Source organism: Phalaenopsis equestris, unplaced genomic scaffold (assembly GCF_001263595.1).
Source record: "Phalaenopsis equestris unplaced genomic scaffold, ASM126359v1 Scaffold000321, whole genome shotgun sequence".
Taxonomy (NCBI): Eukaryota; Viridiplantae; Streptophyta; class Magnoliopsida; order Asparagales; family Orchidaceae; genus Phalaenopsis; species Phalaenopsis equestris.
In genome coordinates, this window is record NW_018164763.1 from 140,958 (window position 1) to 161,609 (window position 20,652).

At 35.2% G+C, this 20,652-nt stretch overlaps 1 protein-coding gene across 1 annotated transcript in view; it reads right to left on the reverse strand.

Annotated features, from left to right (window-relative positions):
* The window catches only part of LOC110025670 (MACPF domain-containing protein NSL1-like), a 21,758-nt gene extending 1,514 nt beyond the window's left edge, over positions 1–20,244 (reverse strand). The window contains exons 1-6 of the mRNA XM_020726276.1: positions 19,837–20,244; positions 15,984–16,222; positions 11,175–11,364; positions 9,647–9,730; positions 9,372–9,555; positions 8,697–8,863 (exon numbers count right to left, since the gene is read on the reverse strand). Coding sequence (XP_020581935.1) covers positions 8,697–8,863; positions 9,372–9,555; positions 9,647–9,730; positions 11,175–11,364; positions 15,984–16,222; positions 19,837–20,106 — 1,134 coding nt within the window. The 5' untranslated portion in view covers positions 20,107–20,244. The remainder of the gene's footprint in view (positions 1–8,696; positions 8,864–9,371; positions 9,556–9,646; positions 9,731–11,174; positions 11,365–15,983; positions 16,223–19,836) is intronic.
* Between the last annotated feature and the right edge of the window lie 408 nt (positions 20,245–20,652).

Consider the following 20,652-nt stretch of genomic DNA (forward strand, 5'->3'; position numbering starts at 1 on the left):
GTAAAATTATTATAAGGCGAGTAAAACTTATAGAAGAAGGGAAATCAATAGGCGTCGCGAGAGGGAGCCCAACCCCCGCTTCATGGGTAGAATGAGCTTTGGACATAAATACTAGGGATAAGACTTGTGCATCTGGAAGTTGAAAATACTGATCATTGAAGGAGTGGATACCTATGGGTGGGTTTATCACGTGGAAAGATACTTCGTTGTTAACGAACTGATAGAAGAAGAAAAATTAATAGTGGTAGCCTATGTTTGGAAGGGACAGCTCTAGCTCGGTATTAATGAAGGGAACAAAGCCAGACAACTAGAATATGGGAGGAATTCAAGGACCGATTGTTGGAGCGTTTCAAAACCATGCGAGAAGGGGATTTATACGAGTAGTTTTTTGCACTCCTCCAAAAAGGGTTTGTCATGGAATATGGAGAGAAATTTAAGTTATTATCCGGTCATTTGAGAGGGATATCGGAAGAAGTGTTGGAAGAAAATATCATGAGAGCGTTGAAACCAGATATTCGAATAGCACTTCGTCTGCTAAGATCAATGGATTGAGATAAACTATGTAATTAGCAAAGTTGGTCGAAGAAAAAATACAATGGAATGGGTAACTAGGAGCAACACAATTGAAGTGTCATACCGAAATGCTATGGTCATGATGATACAAAGTGCAAATAGTGGGATTCAAGAATGAGGCTTCACGGAACATGAATAATGGGCCATAACCGGGGTGACATTCAGAGGCCTTCCAGTGAAAGAGATTCAAGAAAAGCAAGCTGAGGGGTTATTTTCTGATATGATGAGAAGCTTGCTCCAAGAAACATTGCAAGGATCAGGCATTATAGGTTCTCTTAGTGTGTGATGAGGAGGAGGCAGTGGAGGAAAAAATAGAGGATGTAGTGGAGGACGAGGAACACCCTCACGTGGATGTGGCAGAAGTCTCTTTGAACTCGGCGATGGAGTTCACACTAAACCACACTATGAAACTTTGTGAACATCTAATGGGGACGAGACAAGTACAAAAGAGCTGAGAAATTTGTAACGAGATGATTTTGACATTGCAAAATATCCAAAAGTTGAGAGGATTTCCTTCCATTGAATTTAGGGAACACTGATGTAATATTGAGCATGAAATGATTGTAATTCTTATGGAAGATGAAGATGAATTAGAAACTCATGATAATGAAATTTCAGAAGGGAGACAAGAGGTTAGTGCATTGTAGTGATGCAAGACATTAGTGACACTGAAGACCATGGTTAGAGCAATTCAGAACGAAATTTCAGAAGGGAGACAAGAGGTTAGTGCATTGCAGTGACTCGAGTCTATGCAAGACATTAGTGACACTTAAGACCATGGTTAGAGCAATTCAGAACGCAGGGTTAAGAATTTTTATTGAATTGCATAGCATGGAAGAGGTACAATATACAAAGTTGGTAGAGATTTCGACACATGTTCAACAACTTTTACAATAGTTTTCAATAGTATTCCAGTTACCACTCGGATTAACTCGTCGGAGAGAACATGAGCATGTGATAATCCTGAGTTCAGGGGTTCCTCTCATCAGTGTGCCTATATTGTTTGCCCCAGGTGTAGAAGAATGAGATCGAGAGATTAATCCGAGAAATATTAGGTGGTAGGAATCCTGTTGCCTAGTGCCAGCCCCTTCTCTAGCCCGATCTTGCTAGTGAAGAAGGATGGGAATTGACATTTCTGTGTGAATTTTCGGGTAATGAATAAGGAAAACATTATCTGACAAATTTTCCTTTCTAGTGATTGATGAGCTTCTGGACAAGTTTGGGGCTTTAATATTTTCCAAGATTTAGTTGAAGTCAAGATATCATCAAATCTGAATGTGGTCAGCATATGTGCACAAGACTAATTTTTGAACCAATGGAGTTTACTACGAATTTTTTGTTATGTAATTCGGGCTCACCAACACCCCAACTACATTTCAATCACTGATAAACAAACATGTTTCAACCGTCCCTCCACAGGTTTGTTTGGTATTCTTTAACAATATCCTAGTGTACAACTGTTTCTTAGAAGAACACCTTGATCACTTGAAGAAATGTTTGTTTGTATAGTTGAATGTGGAGTACATAGGACATGTGGTACGATTGAAGGGTGTTGGCAAACCAATTGAAAGTGCGACTATGTTGGATTAACCACTACCTATGACCTTGAAGGAGTTGAGAGAATTATGGGACTTGCAGGACATTATGGAAAGTTCATGAAGAGTTGCGGCTAGATTGCATAGCTATTGACGGAGCAATCAAAGAAGAAAAATTTTCAATGGGGGAGAAGAGGCGACCCAGGCGTTTGAGGAGTAAATGAAGGCTACAACGAGCTTACTTGTGTTGGCATTACTAGACTTCAGCCAACCTTTCATTGTAGAGACGAATTCTTCAGGCTATGGCTTAAGCAAAATTCTCATGTAATGTCATCAACCCATCGCTTATTTCAATCAAAAAGTGTTGACTGCAAGCTCCCGACTCAAGTCAATTTATGAGCGGAAGCTTATGACATCTGTGTTGGCGATTCAAAAATGGTGATCATATTTATTGGGGCAATCTCAAATTTCAGTCAGAACAATAGATGGTGACTGAGGAGCATCAGAGATGGTCATCTAAGTTATTTGAGTATGACTTTGAGATTCAATATCAACCAGGATTAGAGAATTAGGTCGTTGATACCCTATCACATCGGATGGAGAAACCTCAAATGTTGGCATTGTCAGTCCCTTTGATCTTTAGATTGAGATGTCCTGGGACAAGAGAGTGAAACAAATGAGAAATTGGGCAAAATCCGATCAGCCTTATTGAATGGCGAGAATGGCCAATGTTTGCTATACTGGGGGCGCTATGTACTACCCCAAAATTCAAGGCATATTCCGAAGTTACTACAGAAGTTTCAAGGTAGCGCTATCGATGAGCATTCATCATGTTCAAAACATACCAGAGAAAAACAGTATAATTGTATTGGATGGGAATGAGAAAGGATGTGCAGGATGATCTCAATGTGTGATGTGTGCTAACAACACAAGTACATGACGCTAGTGCCTAGAAGGTTGTTAAAACCTCTAGCATTACCGGAGAAAGTATGGGAGAAAGTGCTGATGTATTTCATTGAAGGCATATCTCGATCAATAGGATCTACAGTCATCTTAGGGGTGGTGGACATGTTGAACAAGAATGCACACTTTATACTTCAAGGCATATTCCGAAGTTACTACAGAAGTTTCAAGGTAGCGCTATCGATGAACATTCATCATGTTCAAAACATACTAGAGAATAATAGTATAAGTGTATTGGGTAGGAATGAGAAAGGATGTGCAGAATGATCTCAATGTGTGATGTATGCTAATGACACAAGTACATGACGCTAGCGCCTGGAAGGTTGCTACAACCTCTAGCATTACCGGAGAAAGTATGGGGGGAAGTGACGATGTATTTCATTGAAGGCATATCTCGATAAATAGGATTTACAGTCATCTTAGTGGTGGTGGACAGGTTGAACAAGAATGCACACTTTATACCTCAACATCATCTCTACACTAATGTTTCTATCACAGTCGTTTTCATCCGAGAGTTTGTCCGTTTGCATGGGATCCCATAACCAATAGTGTCAAATTGAGACAAGGTCTTCTTAAGTCACTTTTGGAGGGAGTCGTTTAGAATGCAAGGAACCATAATGAAGAAAAGCATTGCATATCACCTGCAAGCTGATGGATAGTTAGTTGTTAATCAAAGCGTGAAAATGAATTTGTGTTGCTTTGTATTTGACGCACCCAAGCAATGCGCTAAATGACTATCCAAGGCAAAGTATTATTACAACACATCGTATCATAAAGCTTCTCAGACCACTCCTAAAATCTTGTATGGTTGCAATCCAACTCAATTGGCGTATTATAGACGCAGTACTACACTAGTGTCTCTTATGGACCACTACTTAGAAGAGAGGAACTAGATGCTAGTGGAATTGAAAAGATGCTTATTAAAAGCGCAACAACTTATGAAGAAACAAGCTAACGAACATAAAAGAGATGTTCTCTTCCCATGTTATTTCAGCCCTTATGAGATCATGGAGTGCATTGGTAAGATGGCTTATCGTTTAAAATTGCCACCTTCATCGACACTTCACCCGGTGTTTAATGTATTGCAACTGAGATGTGCTGGTGTTGATAATGTGCCATCTTCTTCACTTACGCCTACTCTGACAGAGGATATGTTTTGTGTATGTGTGTGCGCGCGTCTTCTTCACTTACCCCTGCCCTGACTGTGTGTGCGTCTCTTCTTCACTTACCCGTACCCTGACTGTGTGTGTGTCCGTGCGCGCATGTGTCGATTTAATCTCATAATCGAATCAAGATATGTGCAAGAAAAGATCTGTTTTACTTTAAAAATAATAATAATAATGTATGATTAGTAAATTTTCTATGCCATGATTTTTCGACAAAAATTTTTTATTGAATGTCGCCTACCTAACATAACCCTTCATATTTCGTATTCGGGGCTTGAGAGCTATAAAGTGTGGGATAAAGGTTTCTTATTGTTGTTCTCGTAATATTTTCTACGTTATGTTAAAATTTTGGGTGATAAGTAAATATAAGAGTTTAAGTGTTAGATACATTGACGAGGGAGTAGGGGGTAGGAAGCAGACGTGGTGTGTGATGGGCACGGGAGTCGCGTTTAAAGCCGGAACCGAACGGTTCCAGGTTTTTTAAGGGTCTGGTCGAGACTTTCAGAGGGGGCTGCCACCTCCTTTCAATAGAAGAACCCACTCCTAGTTATCATAAGGTTATTTATTTGCTTGTTGGTGTTTAGGTTGGGAGATTTTATCGTGTTTGTTCGAGACAGCCGTTGACGTCTCCATTTTCTCTTCTAGGGTTGTTCCAAGAGTCCGAGAAGTGCTTCAACCGTACCTCACTCCCGAGTTGGTGATTCACTTTCCCCTACACTTCCCTTCCTCATCCTTCCCACATTGCTCCTTGTTGCCCTCCCTTGCTGCAGCAGCGCACCTGTTGTTTTCCTGCAATCCAACCCACTTCCATACCTTCTGTCGCCTCGGATAGATAGTATCTACTGTATTCCTGTTGTCCAATTGTTGTCCAGCCCACCTCCCTACTTGCTACTCAAGTTGTTGATGTTTCTCTGTTGAACCCACCACCTTCTCCACTTCCCTATCTTGCGCCGCCCTTTCAAGCCCCTTATAGCCATCGCCGCCACCTTGTATTCATTCTAGTTGCGCGTTGCATGTTGTGTGTTGTGTTTTTTGTAATATCCTTTTTCCATTTATTTGGTTATAATTTCATATATGCATTCAGCAATAATATTGTTTTCTCATCATCTGTGGTTAAACACCGGTATCATTTGACATTAGAGCTAGCCTAACGCTAGTCTAATCCCAAGATTACCAAAATTAGCCCTAAAAAATTTTTTTCTCACTCTAAACCACCCCTTTACACCTATCTCACCCCCTCTAAACATAAACTCTAACTATGCTACCAAGGAGACAAGTGTCAGACACCGTTCAAAATATTACCAAGAAAAGGGTGCAAGTTGGAACTCTGCTGATTCAACAAAGGCTTGTTGAAATTGAAGAAAAGACCTAGGGAGAAGTCACCTTTGATCGTGATAACGACATTCGAGAGGGAGAAAAATTTGAATCCCTTCCTCAGGGATGATTCTATTGAAGAGAAAGATAGGCAACAACACTTTGGGATTCAGTATCAGAGGAGGCCGAGGGATGAAGTGACAGTTGGAGGGCAAAGAGACCTAGGAGTGAAGGTAGATCTACTGAATTTCGAGAGGAGAATAAATCCAAATGACTTCATTGAGTGGTTGTAGACCGTCAATAGGATCTTTGAACACAAGGACGTGCAAACTGGTAGAGAGTGCAGCTTGTTGCCATAAAGATAAAGAAGAGTATCTCTTTGTAGTAGGAGATTCTCAAGAGAGATAGAGGTTGCAACAACATCACTACTTGAGAAAAGATAAATATGCAGAGGAAGTATCTACCCACAAACTACTGCTAGGACATGTTCTTCAGGCCACATCACTTATATCAAGAGGAGTTATCAGTGGATGAGTTCACGAAAAAAATTGGGCAGCTTAAGCTGAAATGTGAGTTGATAGAGCAAACTATAGTTGGATACCTGAGAGGCTTAAAGCCCTCCAACGACAACGTTGTCCAGCTACAACCTTATTCATAATTAGGTGATGTTTAGAACTTAGCACTAAAGGTGAAGAGACATCATAAGCAGAGCAAGCATCCAACTCCATTTAGACAACCACCCACAAATGAGGGGGGAGTTGAGAAGATGAATCAAAAGAATGACAGAGCTGATCAGAGAGGGAAGCCTGAGAACAGTAGCACACCCAACATAGCTCCAGCTAGTAAATGCTTCAGGATTCATGCACATGGGCACATTAACTCCAGTTGCACTACAAGTATATCTTATTTCCTTCAGTGAGGAGAAGCAGTGGAGGAGGCAAGCGCGGAGGAGGTATCTGAAGAGCAGGTAGAGAAGTCCCAACTTCTAGCGGATGAGGGCGAGATTCTTGTGGTTCGACGGGTCCTTCAGACTGAGGCTACGAGAGAATAGTAATAATGGCTTCGCCACATCTTTCACACTCATTGCACTATAATGAGAAAGATGCAGTCTTATCATCGATGAAGGTAGTAGACTTGGTAAAATAAGGAGAACAGGGTCAACATTAATAGAAGATGTCTAGTGAAATTTTTTATTGAGAACCAACTGCAGAATGAAGTGTGGTGTGAGGTTGCGCCCAAGGATGTCTGCCACATTCTGTTAGGAATTCCATGGTCGTTTGATCATAGAACTCAGCATGAAGTGTTCAAGAAAACCTACTACACAAAGTATGGAAAGTGCAAAGTCTTACTTCTGCGGAGTCTGAGATTGTAGGCACTCTTGCAATGAAGAGATGTCAGTGGGATCAGTTTTGATGATGATAAAGGGTAGCGAGACAAAAGAGTCGATAACAGACAAAGATCAGCCACTATAAAGAGTTTCAGGATATCAAAACCGATAGATTACCGCCATGACTGCCACTGTTAGGGGAGTTTCATTTTGTCTTCACTTCAGGGAGAGATTAGCCTTTTGTGGGCTACCTTTGGAGTCCTCTATAGATTAGAGTTGGCATAAAGTTTCGGGTACCCACTGAGGGTTGGCAAATAAAGATGGTTACTCACAGTTCTAGAACCCTTCTCGAGTGTGTTGTGGGATAGTGTATCCCACAATGGGATCCGAATGCTTCTAGAAAGATAGTCGAAAGCCCAATAATCCCAAGAAATTATAGTAGCTCCACCTTCAAAGTATTCGACTTGACATCTTAAGACAGGAGAGTAGCTTCAACGAATGAGATTGGAATTTCCCCAATCCCAGAAGATTGACATAGGTGTTCCCGGTGACAAATGTGGGAGTCACGTCTGACGCTTGGATCAAATTGTTTCAGGTCTTATGAGGGACAAGCCGAATCTCTTAGAGGGGGTTGCCACTTCCTTTCAATAGAGAGACCCACTTCTACTTATCCTAGGGTTATTTATTTACTTTGTCATGTTTAGGTTGGGAGTTTTTGTGGTGTGTTTCTTCAGCATAACCATCGATATTTTTCCTTCTAGGGCTGTATCCAAGGGTCCGAGTGGTGCTCCAACTGTATCTCGCTCCCAAGGTAGTGATTATAATTCCCCTACCCTTCCACATCGCTCCCCGTTGCCCTCCTTTAATGCAACCGCCCATAACAGTCGTGCCCATGCCATTTTCCTGTAGTCTAGCTCACTTCCCTATTTGTTGCCGCCTCGAACAATAAGTACCTGCTGTTTTCTGAGCTGTCCAGCCCACTTCCCTAATTGTTGCCGCCCAGAACAGAAAGTCTATTTCCCTACTGTACCTACCACCTGCTCTACAGCACTTTATTGTCGCCACACTTCCAAGCCCCTAACAGTCACCACCACTACCTTGGATTCATCCTAGTCGCCTGTTGTGTGTCATATTTGTTGTAATTTCATATTTGAATTCAACAATAATATTGTTTTCCCATTGTTGTTTGGTAAAACATGGGCATCATATAAAAATACAAAAAAAAATAAAATATTCATGCAAATCTAAATATAGGAAGATATGAGTTGTATGCACGGTAATATCCCTCAAAAGAAAGCCAAAGAAAATGAAGACATTAAACAAAGTGACACAAAAATCATTCCACTAATACTGGATCAAACTTATTTTTTTCAACTATCAATATAAATTACTCGTAGCATAGTATACTAAAATTTGAAGGGACATTTACATCATACATACCACATTTACATACATACCACACAATTCCTATGCATTTACATATTTAACACCTAAATTTTACATTTTACGTTTTACATTAATACCACCTAAATCTTTCATATCACAGCAAAACTACCATCATCTTAACTTTTAAAAAGCAAAACACACCTTTTCATGCATAGATAAAGTGGTACATATGTAAAATTTAAACCTTACATATTAGAAATGCAAGTAGATAAAGTGGTACATATGTAAAATTTAAACCTTATATATTAGAAATGCAAGTACATAGGAATTGAGTCGTATGCATGTAAATCTTCCAAATTTGAACTGAAGTTTTGTTCCCAAAATTGCTGAAATTTTCAGAAGATTTAGGAGATTTAAGAAACTTAGAAATACCTGGATATTATTAACATGAAGTTTGGGACCCAAGAAAGTAAACTGAAGGGATGGTAGAGTACGCTTCCTATGCTGAGGACCAAGAGGAAGCTCGCCAAAAGCTGGAGCCCATTGACGTGGCAATTGGAACTCCAAAAACTGAGCGAGTTCCTCAATAGGTGGCTTATCTGAACAACAAGATTGAGGACATAATTTCATCACTTCATAATAAAAATTGATCAGCAAAATAAAGGAATATTTACATACATAGCATTCAAATCTACGGCATCACCTAAACTTCAATTTTTACATACATACCAATTTACCTGTGCATGAGAAGGTGTTTCAATTTTTAAAAGTTAAAAAGGTCGTAGTTCTTAGAGAAAAGTGCCAAAATAATCCCCTGAATTTTTATTGGGACGGGGAATTAATGGTCGTAGTTCTTAGAGAAAAGTGCCAAAATAATCCTCTGAATTTTTATTGGGACGGGGAATTAATTAGTTGTCCCAATTTAAAGAGTTGGCTAATTTGACACTTTTATAGACTCTGAGACTCAAATGACTCCCGACAAAAAATTGGCACCATTTTGACACTTTCTCTTAACAAAAATATATCTATAACCTCCTATCAAAAGGTGATATTTTACTAGCATAATTTAAATTTCGACTAAAAAAATAACCCGAAAAACAAACTTACGACGAAGATACAAGTTTATAGCATGTGTTAAGAATCCACTGCCACGAACACCATTTAACAGAGACACAATTGGAATAAAAGACATGGATATCACATCGGGGGCATCTGAAATGGTTGAAAGCCACTGGCTATGGCTTTGATTAGTGTTGATTCCTCCTCTTCTAACCTGAATGCTAACTATGTCCTGCAAAAAGTCCGGAATTTTTACAAAACATTATCAATATTCTTCACATGCAGAGCATCATGAGAAACAAATTAACACATAAAAATCTTACGTCTTTCTTCGAGTGAGATAGAACAGTCGACCTCAATGAGTTGAACAAAGCAGCATTTCGTTCCAGATACACCAACTCGTTGTTCTGAAATTAGAAAAAATTATTTTAGTGATGCTGCGCACAATCCAAATTATTCGTGAGAACTTCTCAATCAAAAATAAAATTGACTAGTGTTGGTAAATAAGTTATTGCAGTCTTCAAAAAGCATTTAAAAGGGGGAAAAGTCTGATTATTGAGAATCCCCATGTTTTTCTTTGATAAGTACAAATATTATACTTAGTAGACTAACCATCTGTATTCTATTTTATGAGCTAATTTCTCTCGTGAAGAAGTTAAGTGCTCATTATTTATATATTTAATGAAGATTTACATACAAACAACTCAATTCCATATGGTCTTACACATCTTACACCTAAAATTCAATTTTAACATAAGTGCCTTACCTATACATGAAAAAGTGCATTTCACTTTTTAAAAATTAAAATAGTGGTATTTTTTTATGTGATATGAAAGATTTGAGTGGTAGTAATGTAAAAGGTAAAGTTTAGACGTTAGATATGTCAAAATATTGGAATTTGGGGGTATGTATGTAAATGCCCCTATGTTTTATCAGGCTTGTAGATAAAAAAACTAAGTCTCTCAGTCATTCACACTTCGGTCATCGAATCAAGCTAATGGATTACATTATTAACCTTGAATTTAATTAATAGGATCCTGAAAAGCTTAAAAAAAAAGAATAGGGACAACTTGATTTCTAGAAATAAGCAATTTTGAACCAACTCAACCGGACCAGACACAATGGCCAGATTAGGTTTGAGCAAACCTATTAAATTGGCTTAACCAAGGATCAACCAGCTACATTGAACAGTAGGTTCATGTAACAATACTCAGATACAACTTTTTGCATGGCATTCGTCAAGATATCTAAATTCATAAACTTAGGTGTTATAGAACTATAGATGAAAATCTGTACTTCACTTTCAAAAAGTAAGCAAGAGTGGTATTTTTTTTATGTAATGTGAAAGATTTGAGTGTTATGCATGTAAATATAAAGTTTAGGTGCTACTATGAAATATATATGAATTGTGTGGTCTGTATGCAAATGCCCCTAAATTTTATTATGGAACATAACTCACCTTCACTCAAATACCCCTAATTAAGGAAAAGCAACATTTTTTTATTTATCATCAATGTACATGTTATAATTTAAATAATTGATACTGTATCATTCTATTAATATTAAAAACAAGACAAACATCTTTGACTAAGGAAATTTAATTTCTTAAAAAATCAGAACATGTTTGGTCAACAAATCATATTTTTTAAAAAAAACTGAGGCATCCAATTTTTTTTCAATTGAATTCTACCATAAAATATCTAAGGAATAATGTCAAGCATGATGCATGAAAGAGTGCAGCGAATGCCAGGTTAAGTTGCTATCTAGTGTATAAATTTGATCATGTGCGAGTTATAGCTCAATTATATTTTCTGTTAAACTCTAAATTCAATCTAAATGTGTAAAGCATACCTCTTTTCTGCTTGATAATTCGTCACTTATATGGGACTCTTCAGCAAATTTCTCATCAGCTAACTTCTTCAATAAATTTTGCACTTCATTTTGTTGAAGAACAGACTCCTCCAGCTGCTTAATATGAATTACATCCTTGCCGCCCATCTTTACCCCAAAAATAATATGAGTGCCATATTTATCAATAAACCTACAAACAAAGACAAAATAACAAAATTTTGGAATTATTAAATGCATCTTTATTCAAGTAAATTATTGTCTCAATGCTACAATAACATAACAAAAACTGCATTTTAAAATAGACAAATATGGTTTTCAATCTATTTGCTGTTTATCATTCCTACTAAGGGCAGCAAACACCTCAACCAATAGCTGAGAGAAGCTCTCTCATTTTCATCCATCATAATTGTTGGGAATGTGGAGAATATTTAATTCTAGGGGTATTTACTTCCATAACGCACAGTTCTTATGTATTTACATATCTAACACCTAAACTTCTATATTAACAAACATAGCCTCTAATTCTTTAACATAACATCAAAAATATCACTATTACTTACTTTTGAAAAGTGTAATACATCTTTTTATGCATATGTTTATAACACCAAATTGTTATAAATGTAAATATGAAAGTTTAGGTGTTAGATATGTAAATACAAAAAGGTGTTAGATATGTAGATATGTAAATACAAAAGAATTGTGTGTAATGTATGTAAATTCCGTTAATTCTAAAGGCCGGTCTTTCCTTCTCCTAGAACTACGCTAGAACTCAAATTGCTACAATTGTCTTCAAATTATCACCATTGTCCTAAGCACAGCTAGAAGTTTCCCTACTTGCCCTGTTGCTGAAATCATATAGGTTGGATTACCACCTACAGCTATTGCCAACTTCTGCATTGGTTGGTTCCAGTTATTGTCATCGATGGGCGGCAATTTGGGTTGTACTTTTTTTTTTTCTTTTTGGAATAGTTAGATACATACCATTCAGTTCCCATATATTTACATATCTAACCCCTAAACTTCAATTTTCACATACATACCCTACGGATGAAATGATATATTTCACTTTTAAAATTTAAAATGGCGGTATTTTTTTATGTGATATGAAAGATTTGGGCAGTATAAATGTGAAAAATAAAATTTTGTATATTCCATCTTTAGTCTGCTCTAAATATCAAATGTGGTTCCGCTCTAAATATCAGATGTGGTTTAGCTAAAAAAATCTAATCTAGAAAGAAATAGAAAATTTCTTCTCTCAGAATTTATGTTTTGTTCAATTTGTCCACGTGTCAAACTTGAGTGAAATAAAGCCAGCTCTATTTCAGCTTTATTTGATATCCAACCAAACATGAAAAACCTAGCCTTGGTTTCAAATGAACTTGTGCTTGTTCAAACCCTAAACAATTCAAGTTAATTTATGTACGTAATAAGTGTAAATAAAAAACACGTACTCCTGTGCTACCAAAAAATTGCATGGAGTAATAATCTACATAAGGATAACTACAAAATATTTTATATGCTCAATTAAATTTAATCTAATAATTAAAATTATTTTATAATACTAAGCTTTATGAAAGATTGTGCTTGTCTATTTAGTGCATATTCATGTCATAAGCTTGAAGAACATGTCCTTGAAAGATTTAGCACAATAATTAATTAACAAAATATGCAAACACAAAAAACATAAATAAACATGTTCATATCAGTACAACTAGAATGTGGATTATTGTTTAATTTGAACTTCAGGTAAATGGACTATAAATGCATCACAAAACTATGTTACACGTTATAACATGCATCTTTTGCTAACAAATTAAGTTTTCAGAAAATTGAAACTATATTTTCATCATCATCATCATAATTATTCCTCCTAACCGTATTGTATTTCTGTAGATTAATATTTCAGGTATTGTCTCCGTTTAATGCAAATATGTTTAGGGTATTTGTAGTTTTACCAGAAATCCAAGTTAATATTCTCATTTTGACCAAATTGAAGATGTTTATCAGTAATTTATTAACTAACAAATACTCAAATTTGAATGGCAATGTGGATATAATTGTAGTTTTATAAATTTTATTTGTTATGTCTTCATGATATTCTCCTATCACATCAAATTCCGGTATTTTACATCTTAACTAACATTTAACCATAAAAGTTAAACAAACTAATGGTTAAACAAACTATAAACTCATTATTTGATATTACCTGATCAAAATATACTTGAAGCACATTAAATCTTCATATCACTTCATCTCAAAATAATTATAATTGATAATTATAAATTTGGGTAGCTCAAGCTTTATTCTAATAATCATAAATCTAGGCCAACTCATATTATTTTGAATGTCCTTTATAAGCATCTTCATAATCAATAAAAAACACATGGACATCATGTTGATCTTTAATCAAACTATTATTTTTAGAAACCTTTCATCACTCAACAATCACTCCTAATGCTATGTAAGGTCACTTCATATCTATCTTTAACAACTTCAAGGAAGATTTTTTTTTTAATGCATATCAAGTCAATAATCATGCCAATAATTAGCTTTCTAAAAATTTAAATAAAAAAGTTGGTTTTGTATTTATTTCGTTCAAGGCTAAACTTCATATAAATTTAAACTATGGTTAGCATTCCTAATTTAAGTCTGATTAAACCTAACTCTTTATTTCAAGCAGGTAATAATTTGATTTTGCAATGAATGAAAGAATAATTAAAGTTCTAAGTAATAGAACAAGATAGAAGAAATTTCTAAACCCTTACAGAAAATCACAAGCACTTTCAGCAAAATTGTAGCAGCATCTGTCTTAACTAGTATTAGTTTGATACGTTCTCTCTCCTGCCATTCTCATAGACACTCTCTCTCGTATTATTATTGTGTTATTCCTCTCTATCTTTCTCTGCAATTAGTGATCAACACATCCATGATAACTAACCTTTAACCATAAAAATTAATTCAACTGTGTCCTATTTTTTTTATTATGGTAGATCAAAATTATGTAGAGCTTATTACATCTTCATACCACTTTATCTTCAAAAATTAAAAGCAAATACTCATAAGTTTTGCAACTCAATCTTTATTCTAATAATCATAAGCTGCTTATCATCCACATATTTCTTCCATCGTTCTAATTTTTCATTTATCTTAGTAGAAATCATATCTAGTAAAACAAAGCGTTTTTCAAATAACAGACATCAAGGTTAAACCATATTATTTTAAATATCATGTATGAGCATCTCCAAGATCAATAAAAATGCATATGGATACAATGCTGATCCTTTACTGAACTATATTATTTTTAAGAAATCTTTCATCACTCCACAATCATTTCTAACATTATAAAAGGTCTCATTATATCTATCCTTAACTTTAATAAATATTTTTTAAGGCGTACCGAGTCAATTATCATGACCAATAATAAGTTTTCTCAAGATTAAAAAAAAAAGAGTTAGTTTTGTTTTTTTTTTTTTCATCAGGGCTAAACTTTACGTTAACAAAAATTAGAGTATGCATTACCAACCTAACTAAGATTAGACCACTTTATATAATTCAAATTATGATTTGACTATGCATTGAATGAAAGAATTATTAAAGTTCAAAAAAGTAATAGAACAATCTAGAAGAAACTTCTAAAACCTTCTAGAAGATCACAAGCACTTTCACCAAAATTGTAGCAACATCCTATTAGTTTTTCTTTCCAACCTTAATTTATGGATTATTTTGAATTATTTTCATTGGGTTCTGATTAATTATCTTATTTAAGATGCAAGTAAGATGTGTTTGCGAACTAAACCTAATAAGAATGTTTTTATTCCCTTGCTTAGTCCAGACCTTCTATCCCCAACTATTCTCGCAACAAGAAACTCTCTTGCACTCTCACTCTAACGTTGTTATTTTGTGCTCTCTCTCTCTAATTAGAGATTCACGCATTGCCAGACCCATCACACAGCTCCCACATTTCCTTGGCTCAATTCCTTGAGAAGGCTCAGTTTAGGTTTAATAAGCATCCATCAATTTATTGTCTCCAATCTAACAAGACAAGGCTTGCATGGGAAAAAATTTAAGGTTTTGATCACTCCATTAATTGATAAAAATCTTAACTTGTTCTTCATTATACAGCTTCATGGTTTCTTGAATGCTTCCTGTTTAAGCCCTAGTTCTTCAAGAAACCCTTAATCTTACAAGCATACATAAAGATATTTTTATTGGAAAACCCTAAGGAGCTATTTGGGACTAATTTTTTTAAAATAATTAAAATTAAAAGCTTGGTGACAAAATGGGACAAGAAAGTATTCTGAAAATAATTTAAAAAAATCTCAAAGTTGTTTGGAGCATTCATAAAAATGATTTGACGAGTTAATCAAACAATAAATAAAACTATAAAACATGTTTTATTCTCTCATTCAACTGTTTTTAAAAATAAAAGCAAAAATTTTACAAATTCTCTCATTCAACTGTTTTTAAAAATAAAAGCAAAAACTTTAAAAATAAAAAAAAATGATGTCAAATAGACCCAAGTCTTCATGAAAAACTGGTCTCGAACTCTTGATATCTTACAAAAAATCCAATGCTCTCATAAAACCCTAAAAGTTTACATGAAGCCTCATTAACCTACAAGCTCCAAAAGACTTCTGAATCCAAATTCCCATGTCACAAAAAAATGAAATATGAAAAGCTTGTTGAAAATTTAATAGAATTTAAGTCACACAAATAATTTTCATGAAGCAATCCAAGTAAATAAATATTGAATGCAACTTCCAACTAGCAAAAATATGATCTTAAAAGCGTGCTCAGTTGAGAATTTACTCTGCCAATGCAGCAGGATCCCAGGAAGTCGGAACATCATTTTTCACTCGTTCAAGCAACATTAAATTCGATCTTTCCAACTCGATACTATAGAGAGTTATGAACCAACCATCAAAACAGAGCCATTTTGTTGACGATGCATCCTTTTTCCAGCAGCCCCGATAATCAAACATAGCATTGAACAAGCCAGAAGGAATTTTACCAGACAAAGACATCTCCTGGTTGAATTGCTCTGACATCTACTAGAAAAATAATGATTTAGAATTTTAATCAGAGTGTATTTTACTTCCATTATATTGGAAAGAAATATTAGATACAAATAATATAATAGATATAGTAATGGAGCAGAAAACTTACTAAAGTGACAATAATCAACTCAGCTAACATTGTGAAAAATCCTGAGCATTGAAGGAAGATTTACATGCATATCGCTCAATTCTTATGCATTTACATGTCTTACACCTAAACTTCAATTTTTAAATACATACCACCATTTCTATGCATGAAAAGGTGTATTTCATTTTTTAGAAGTTTGAATGGGGTATTTCTGATATGACATGAAAGATTTGGGTGCATTAATGTAAAAAGCAAAGTATTGGTGCTATATATGTAAATACATAAGAATTTGATGGTATATATGTAAATGCCCCTTTAAGGAAATATAGGCTCTACTTTGCTAAGAGCAAATGCATTGTGGTGTATATTGATTCCCTCGACAGTAAATGAAGTTAAATTGGTTGAATTCAAAATATGATCAATAATCATTAAAAAATACTATTTGTAGTAACCCTACAATCTATGACAATAATATGAAAGGAAAATTTAAACAATGACTTGAGCAGGAAAGAGTTTTCTCGTTCGACACTTTCAACTTATAGTTATTCCCACACATTACCAAACAATATAAACCACTTATTTTACCAACACATTTTAAAAAAGTCCTAAATTTGATGGAGCAGTGGTGAAATTTAGCAATAATGGCTTGTTCTTGCCTCTATGTGCCCCGTTTGGAATCACTTTTGTTCTTTGTTTTGTTATTTATTTATTTTTTATCTTGTTTTGGAAACATATTTGGTTCGTATAGTAGAAACACTCAAAACACCTAAACGATATTTTGAGTGTTCTAAAAACGACAATAACAAACATATTTTAATTTTAATCAAAACATAAAAAATAAAAATAAAAATAAACAAATGTGAACCCAAACGGCCCCTAAAGACATGAGAGGTTTGTGGGCACAATTTAGAAGAAGTGGGAATACGGCTAGGGTTAGGTTTGGAAAGGTTTGTAGTTGAAAAGAAATTAGTTGTGCTTGAATAGGATATGCGATTGGCTTGGGATGTGAGATGTTGATCTAGGAATTGATAATGAGAAAAATAACTTATTGAAGGCTTGTAGAGGTAGTGAGGAGGAATAAGACGCTGCAGAGAGAAAATTTGGGAGGGTTTCAGATTTTAATTTCTATTTTTTTAGTAGTATAGTAAAAGAAAATCTCACAAACAGACACCATGTTTTACATATGAACAACCACTAGTTTAATTTTAATAATAAGGCCAAAAGTTCCTTCATTAGAGCAATAGAGGTGTATTAATAGATTAAATGTAATTTCAATCAAGTTAAAAATAAGCTTGAAAAATACTAAAATCAAAAAGTAGAGAGCTAGCAGTCGAGCATGCTTGACTTTTGTATTAGTTTGTTTCAACTTGATTATTCCATGTGAATTTGAACCTTCTTTGTTATAGAAACCTTAATCCATGCCTTGAATGATGCAATCAACTTAGGTACACACTTGAACAGGCACGCCAAACATGGTTAAAGAGGAATCAATGAACCTTGTCCTAACAAACACACCAACATACATGTGACTCTTAAGTATCAATGGGTTGGAAATGTTTTAGGGGCATTTACATACACACCATACAATTCTCATGTAGTTATATATCTAACACTCAAACTTTTAACATTTACATGCATAGCACTCAAATCTTTGATATCACATCAAAAATACAACTATCACTTACTTTTTAAAAGTGTGATACACCTTTTCATGCATAGGCTTGTCATACCAAAACGTAAGAAATTAAAATATAAAAGTATAGGTGTTAGATATGTAAATACATAAAATTGTGTGGAAACTACTAAGACTAGTTTAGACTTTGGCTTAATATTGCGCAAACTACTAAGAGGTTGTGCATTATTTCTTAGACTTGCTAAGTGACATGATCAAATCTTAGATCTCTATGCAAAGACGAATTTCCAAAAATAAATATTTTGATAAGGATAAGGGAAGCACAGATTGCCCACAAGTGGATATCAAATCACCACTTGTTAAATTCTATTTTTGAAGCCTAAATTAATGTAGCCTTGGATGTTAACTTCACCCTTAAGCTCTACACTTTGATAAAATTTGATAAAGTGTTGATGCATATTTGCAGAAGAATAACTTGCTCTTGCTTCTAAAGATATGAGAGGCTTGTAGGCAACTTTTAGAAAAGGTGAGGATATGGCTAGGTTTAGGTATGGACAAGTTTCTTGTGGAAGTTGAGCGGTGGCCTTGGATGGGTAATTACTTATGGATTTAGGGTGGGAATTGGGGATGTAATTGAGAGGAGCAGGCTCGTGAGCCGGATTGGGTTCGGTGCAATAAGTGGCTCATGAGTTGAGCTCGATGAGCTAACAAGCTAAGCAAAAGACAACTCCAACTCAATTTGTCAGTATGTGAGTATGCTCGCTTAAAAAAAATAATATAAAATATAGTGAAAAAAAGATAAAAAATCAATATTTTATTTTTAAATTCTTAGAAAAGCTAAAAAATATATATTTTATATTTTATTGCAAGTAATTTCTTATTATTTTATCTCCTTATTGCTCATTTTATTTGTCACTTTATCATAGAACTAGTTTGGATTAATATTATTTTCTCTTTCAAAATAAACAACCCAGTTCAAACTGATAGAATTAAGCTCGAGTTTAAGTACAAGCACAGGGATGCTTAAGCTCGAATTGACTTGTTTACACACCTAAGTGGGATGGACTTGGCCGAAAAGTGGGATATTTATTTAGGGATTGATAATGTGGGGAAGACTTATTGAAAGTTTGTTGAGGTAGCAAAGAAGAATTAGATTTTGTTGTGGAGATGAAAATCAAATATAAGATTGCTTTTATTCAAAATTATTTTGCAAAGGTGGAGATGGAGTGAGGGCTCAGAATTTTAAGATTATTTGTGAGGAAAAGCTTGCCAAAAGATCCCTTCAAATGTTTGGCGAGCAAATTGGATACATGAAATGGCAATAGTTCAATTTCAACAAACAAGCCAAAGGTACATCATTCAAGCATTAGCAGTCTATTTATAAATTACATGAAATTTAAATCGAGCTAAAATTAAGCAAGAAAATTATCATCAAAATGATAGAGCAAGAAGCTAGTCATGCTTGCACTTTTGGATGAGTTTGTTTTCAACTCATGTGGACTTGAACTTCTTTTGTAGGGAACGCCTTAAATCTATATATTAGGTTTTTATTTGGTGAAGAAAAGCTTGTCTATCACCAATAACAGTCTATTGAGGATATCTATGCAAATCTTCCATGGAATTTACAATCACAAAGATCTTCCGAATGTTTAAACATATTCCAAATGATACTAAGCGCTGCCTAAACAGCTGAATAAAGAATCAACAACATCCTCACTCCTAAACATCATCGAATCCATAATACTACCAAACTCTAACTAGAAGAACCTTTTAACTAAAAACTAACGCAACAAAGTGCAAATGATCCTCTACGCTAAAATAAACAAGCCTCCAATTTAACCTAACAAAACCCTAACCGAAAAAAGACGGATCTCGAGACAAAACCTGGTGAAATGATAGCACTTCGGAGTGGAACCGCGTCCTCTCCCCCTTATCGCAGCGGATAGACTTCGGAACGCCGCGCAGAACGACACCCCCAGGCACAACCGTGTCTTCTACGGTGGCCCCATCGAGCTCAATCAAGCGTCCTGACTTGCAGCGAGTGAGCCGCACATCGGCGGCGATGGCGATGTCGTAGCCACACCCAATCGCCGCCACCGCCCTTTGAGCAGCCTCAAAGGCCGCCGGAGCCCGGCTCCCCTCTCCGATTGCCATCGCTTCCGATTCAGAGTTTCTGACCAGGGAACGAGAGCCAGGAGGAAATAAGATTCAGAATGTGGCGTCGTTGGACCGCTTCCATTCTCGGTTTTCTACCGTGTCCCTCCATGGCTCCATCACTACTCACTTCCTAAGAACCTTCTCCCAAGGATATATTATTTTATTTAAGAGTTTTTGTTTTTGGCAAACTTGTTATGCATTTTTATATTTATTGCACATTTTATTAAAAATCTTAATATTTCATCTTTTAAAATTTAGTTACAATAATATTTTTTAATATGATGTCGAAAATTTAAGTATTATATATGCAAATATAAAAGCTCTTAAATAATCTTTAAGAATTAAGAAATCTTATCTGTGGTGGTTGAATGTTCATTAATAATAGATAAGAGTGTTATATCTAAAGTTAGAGGGAGTTATCCAATTATTCATTTGGTTATTTTGGACATGTGAGTGCCATTCATTAATATATTTGTATAACAAATCCTTTCTTCTCTATTAAAATTCATAATTCTTGAACACTTAAGTTTTATTTGATTAACC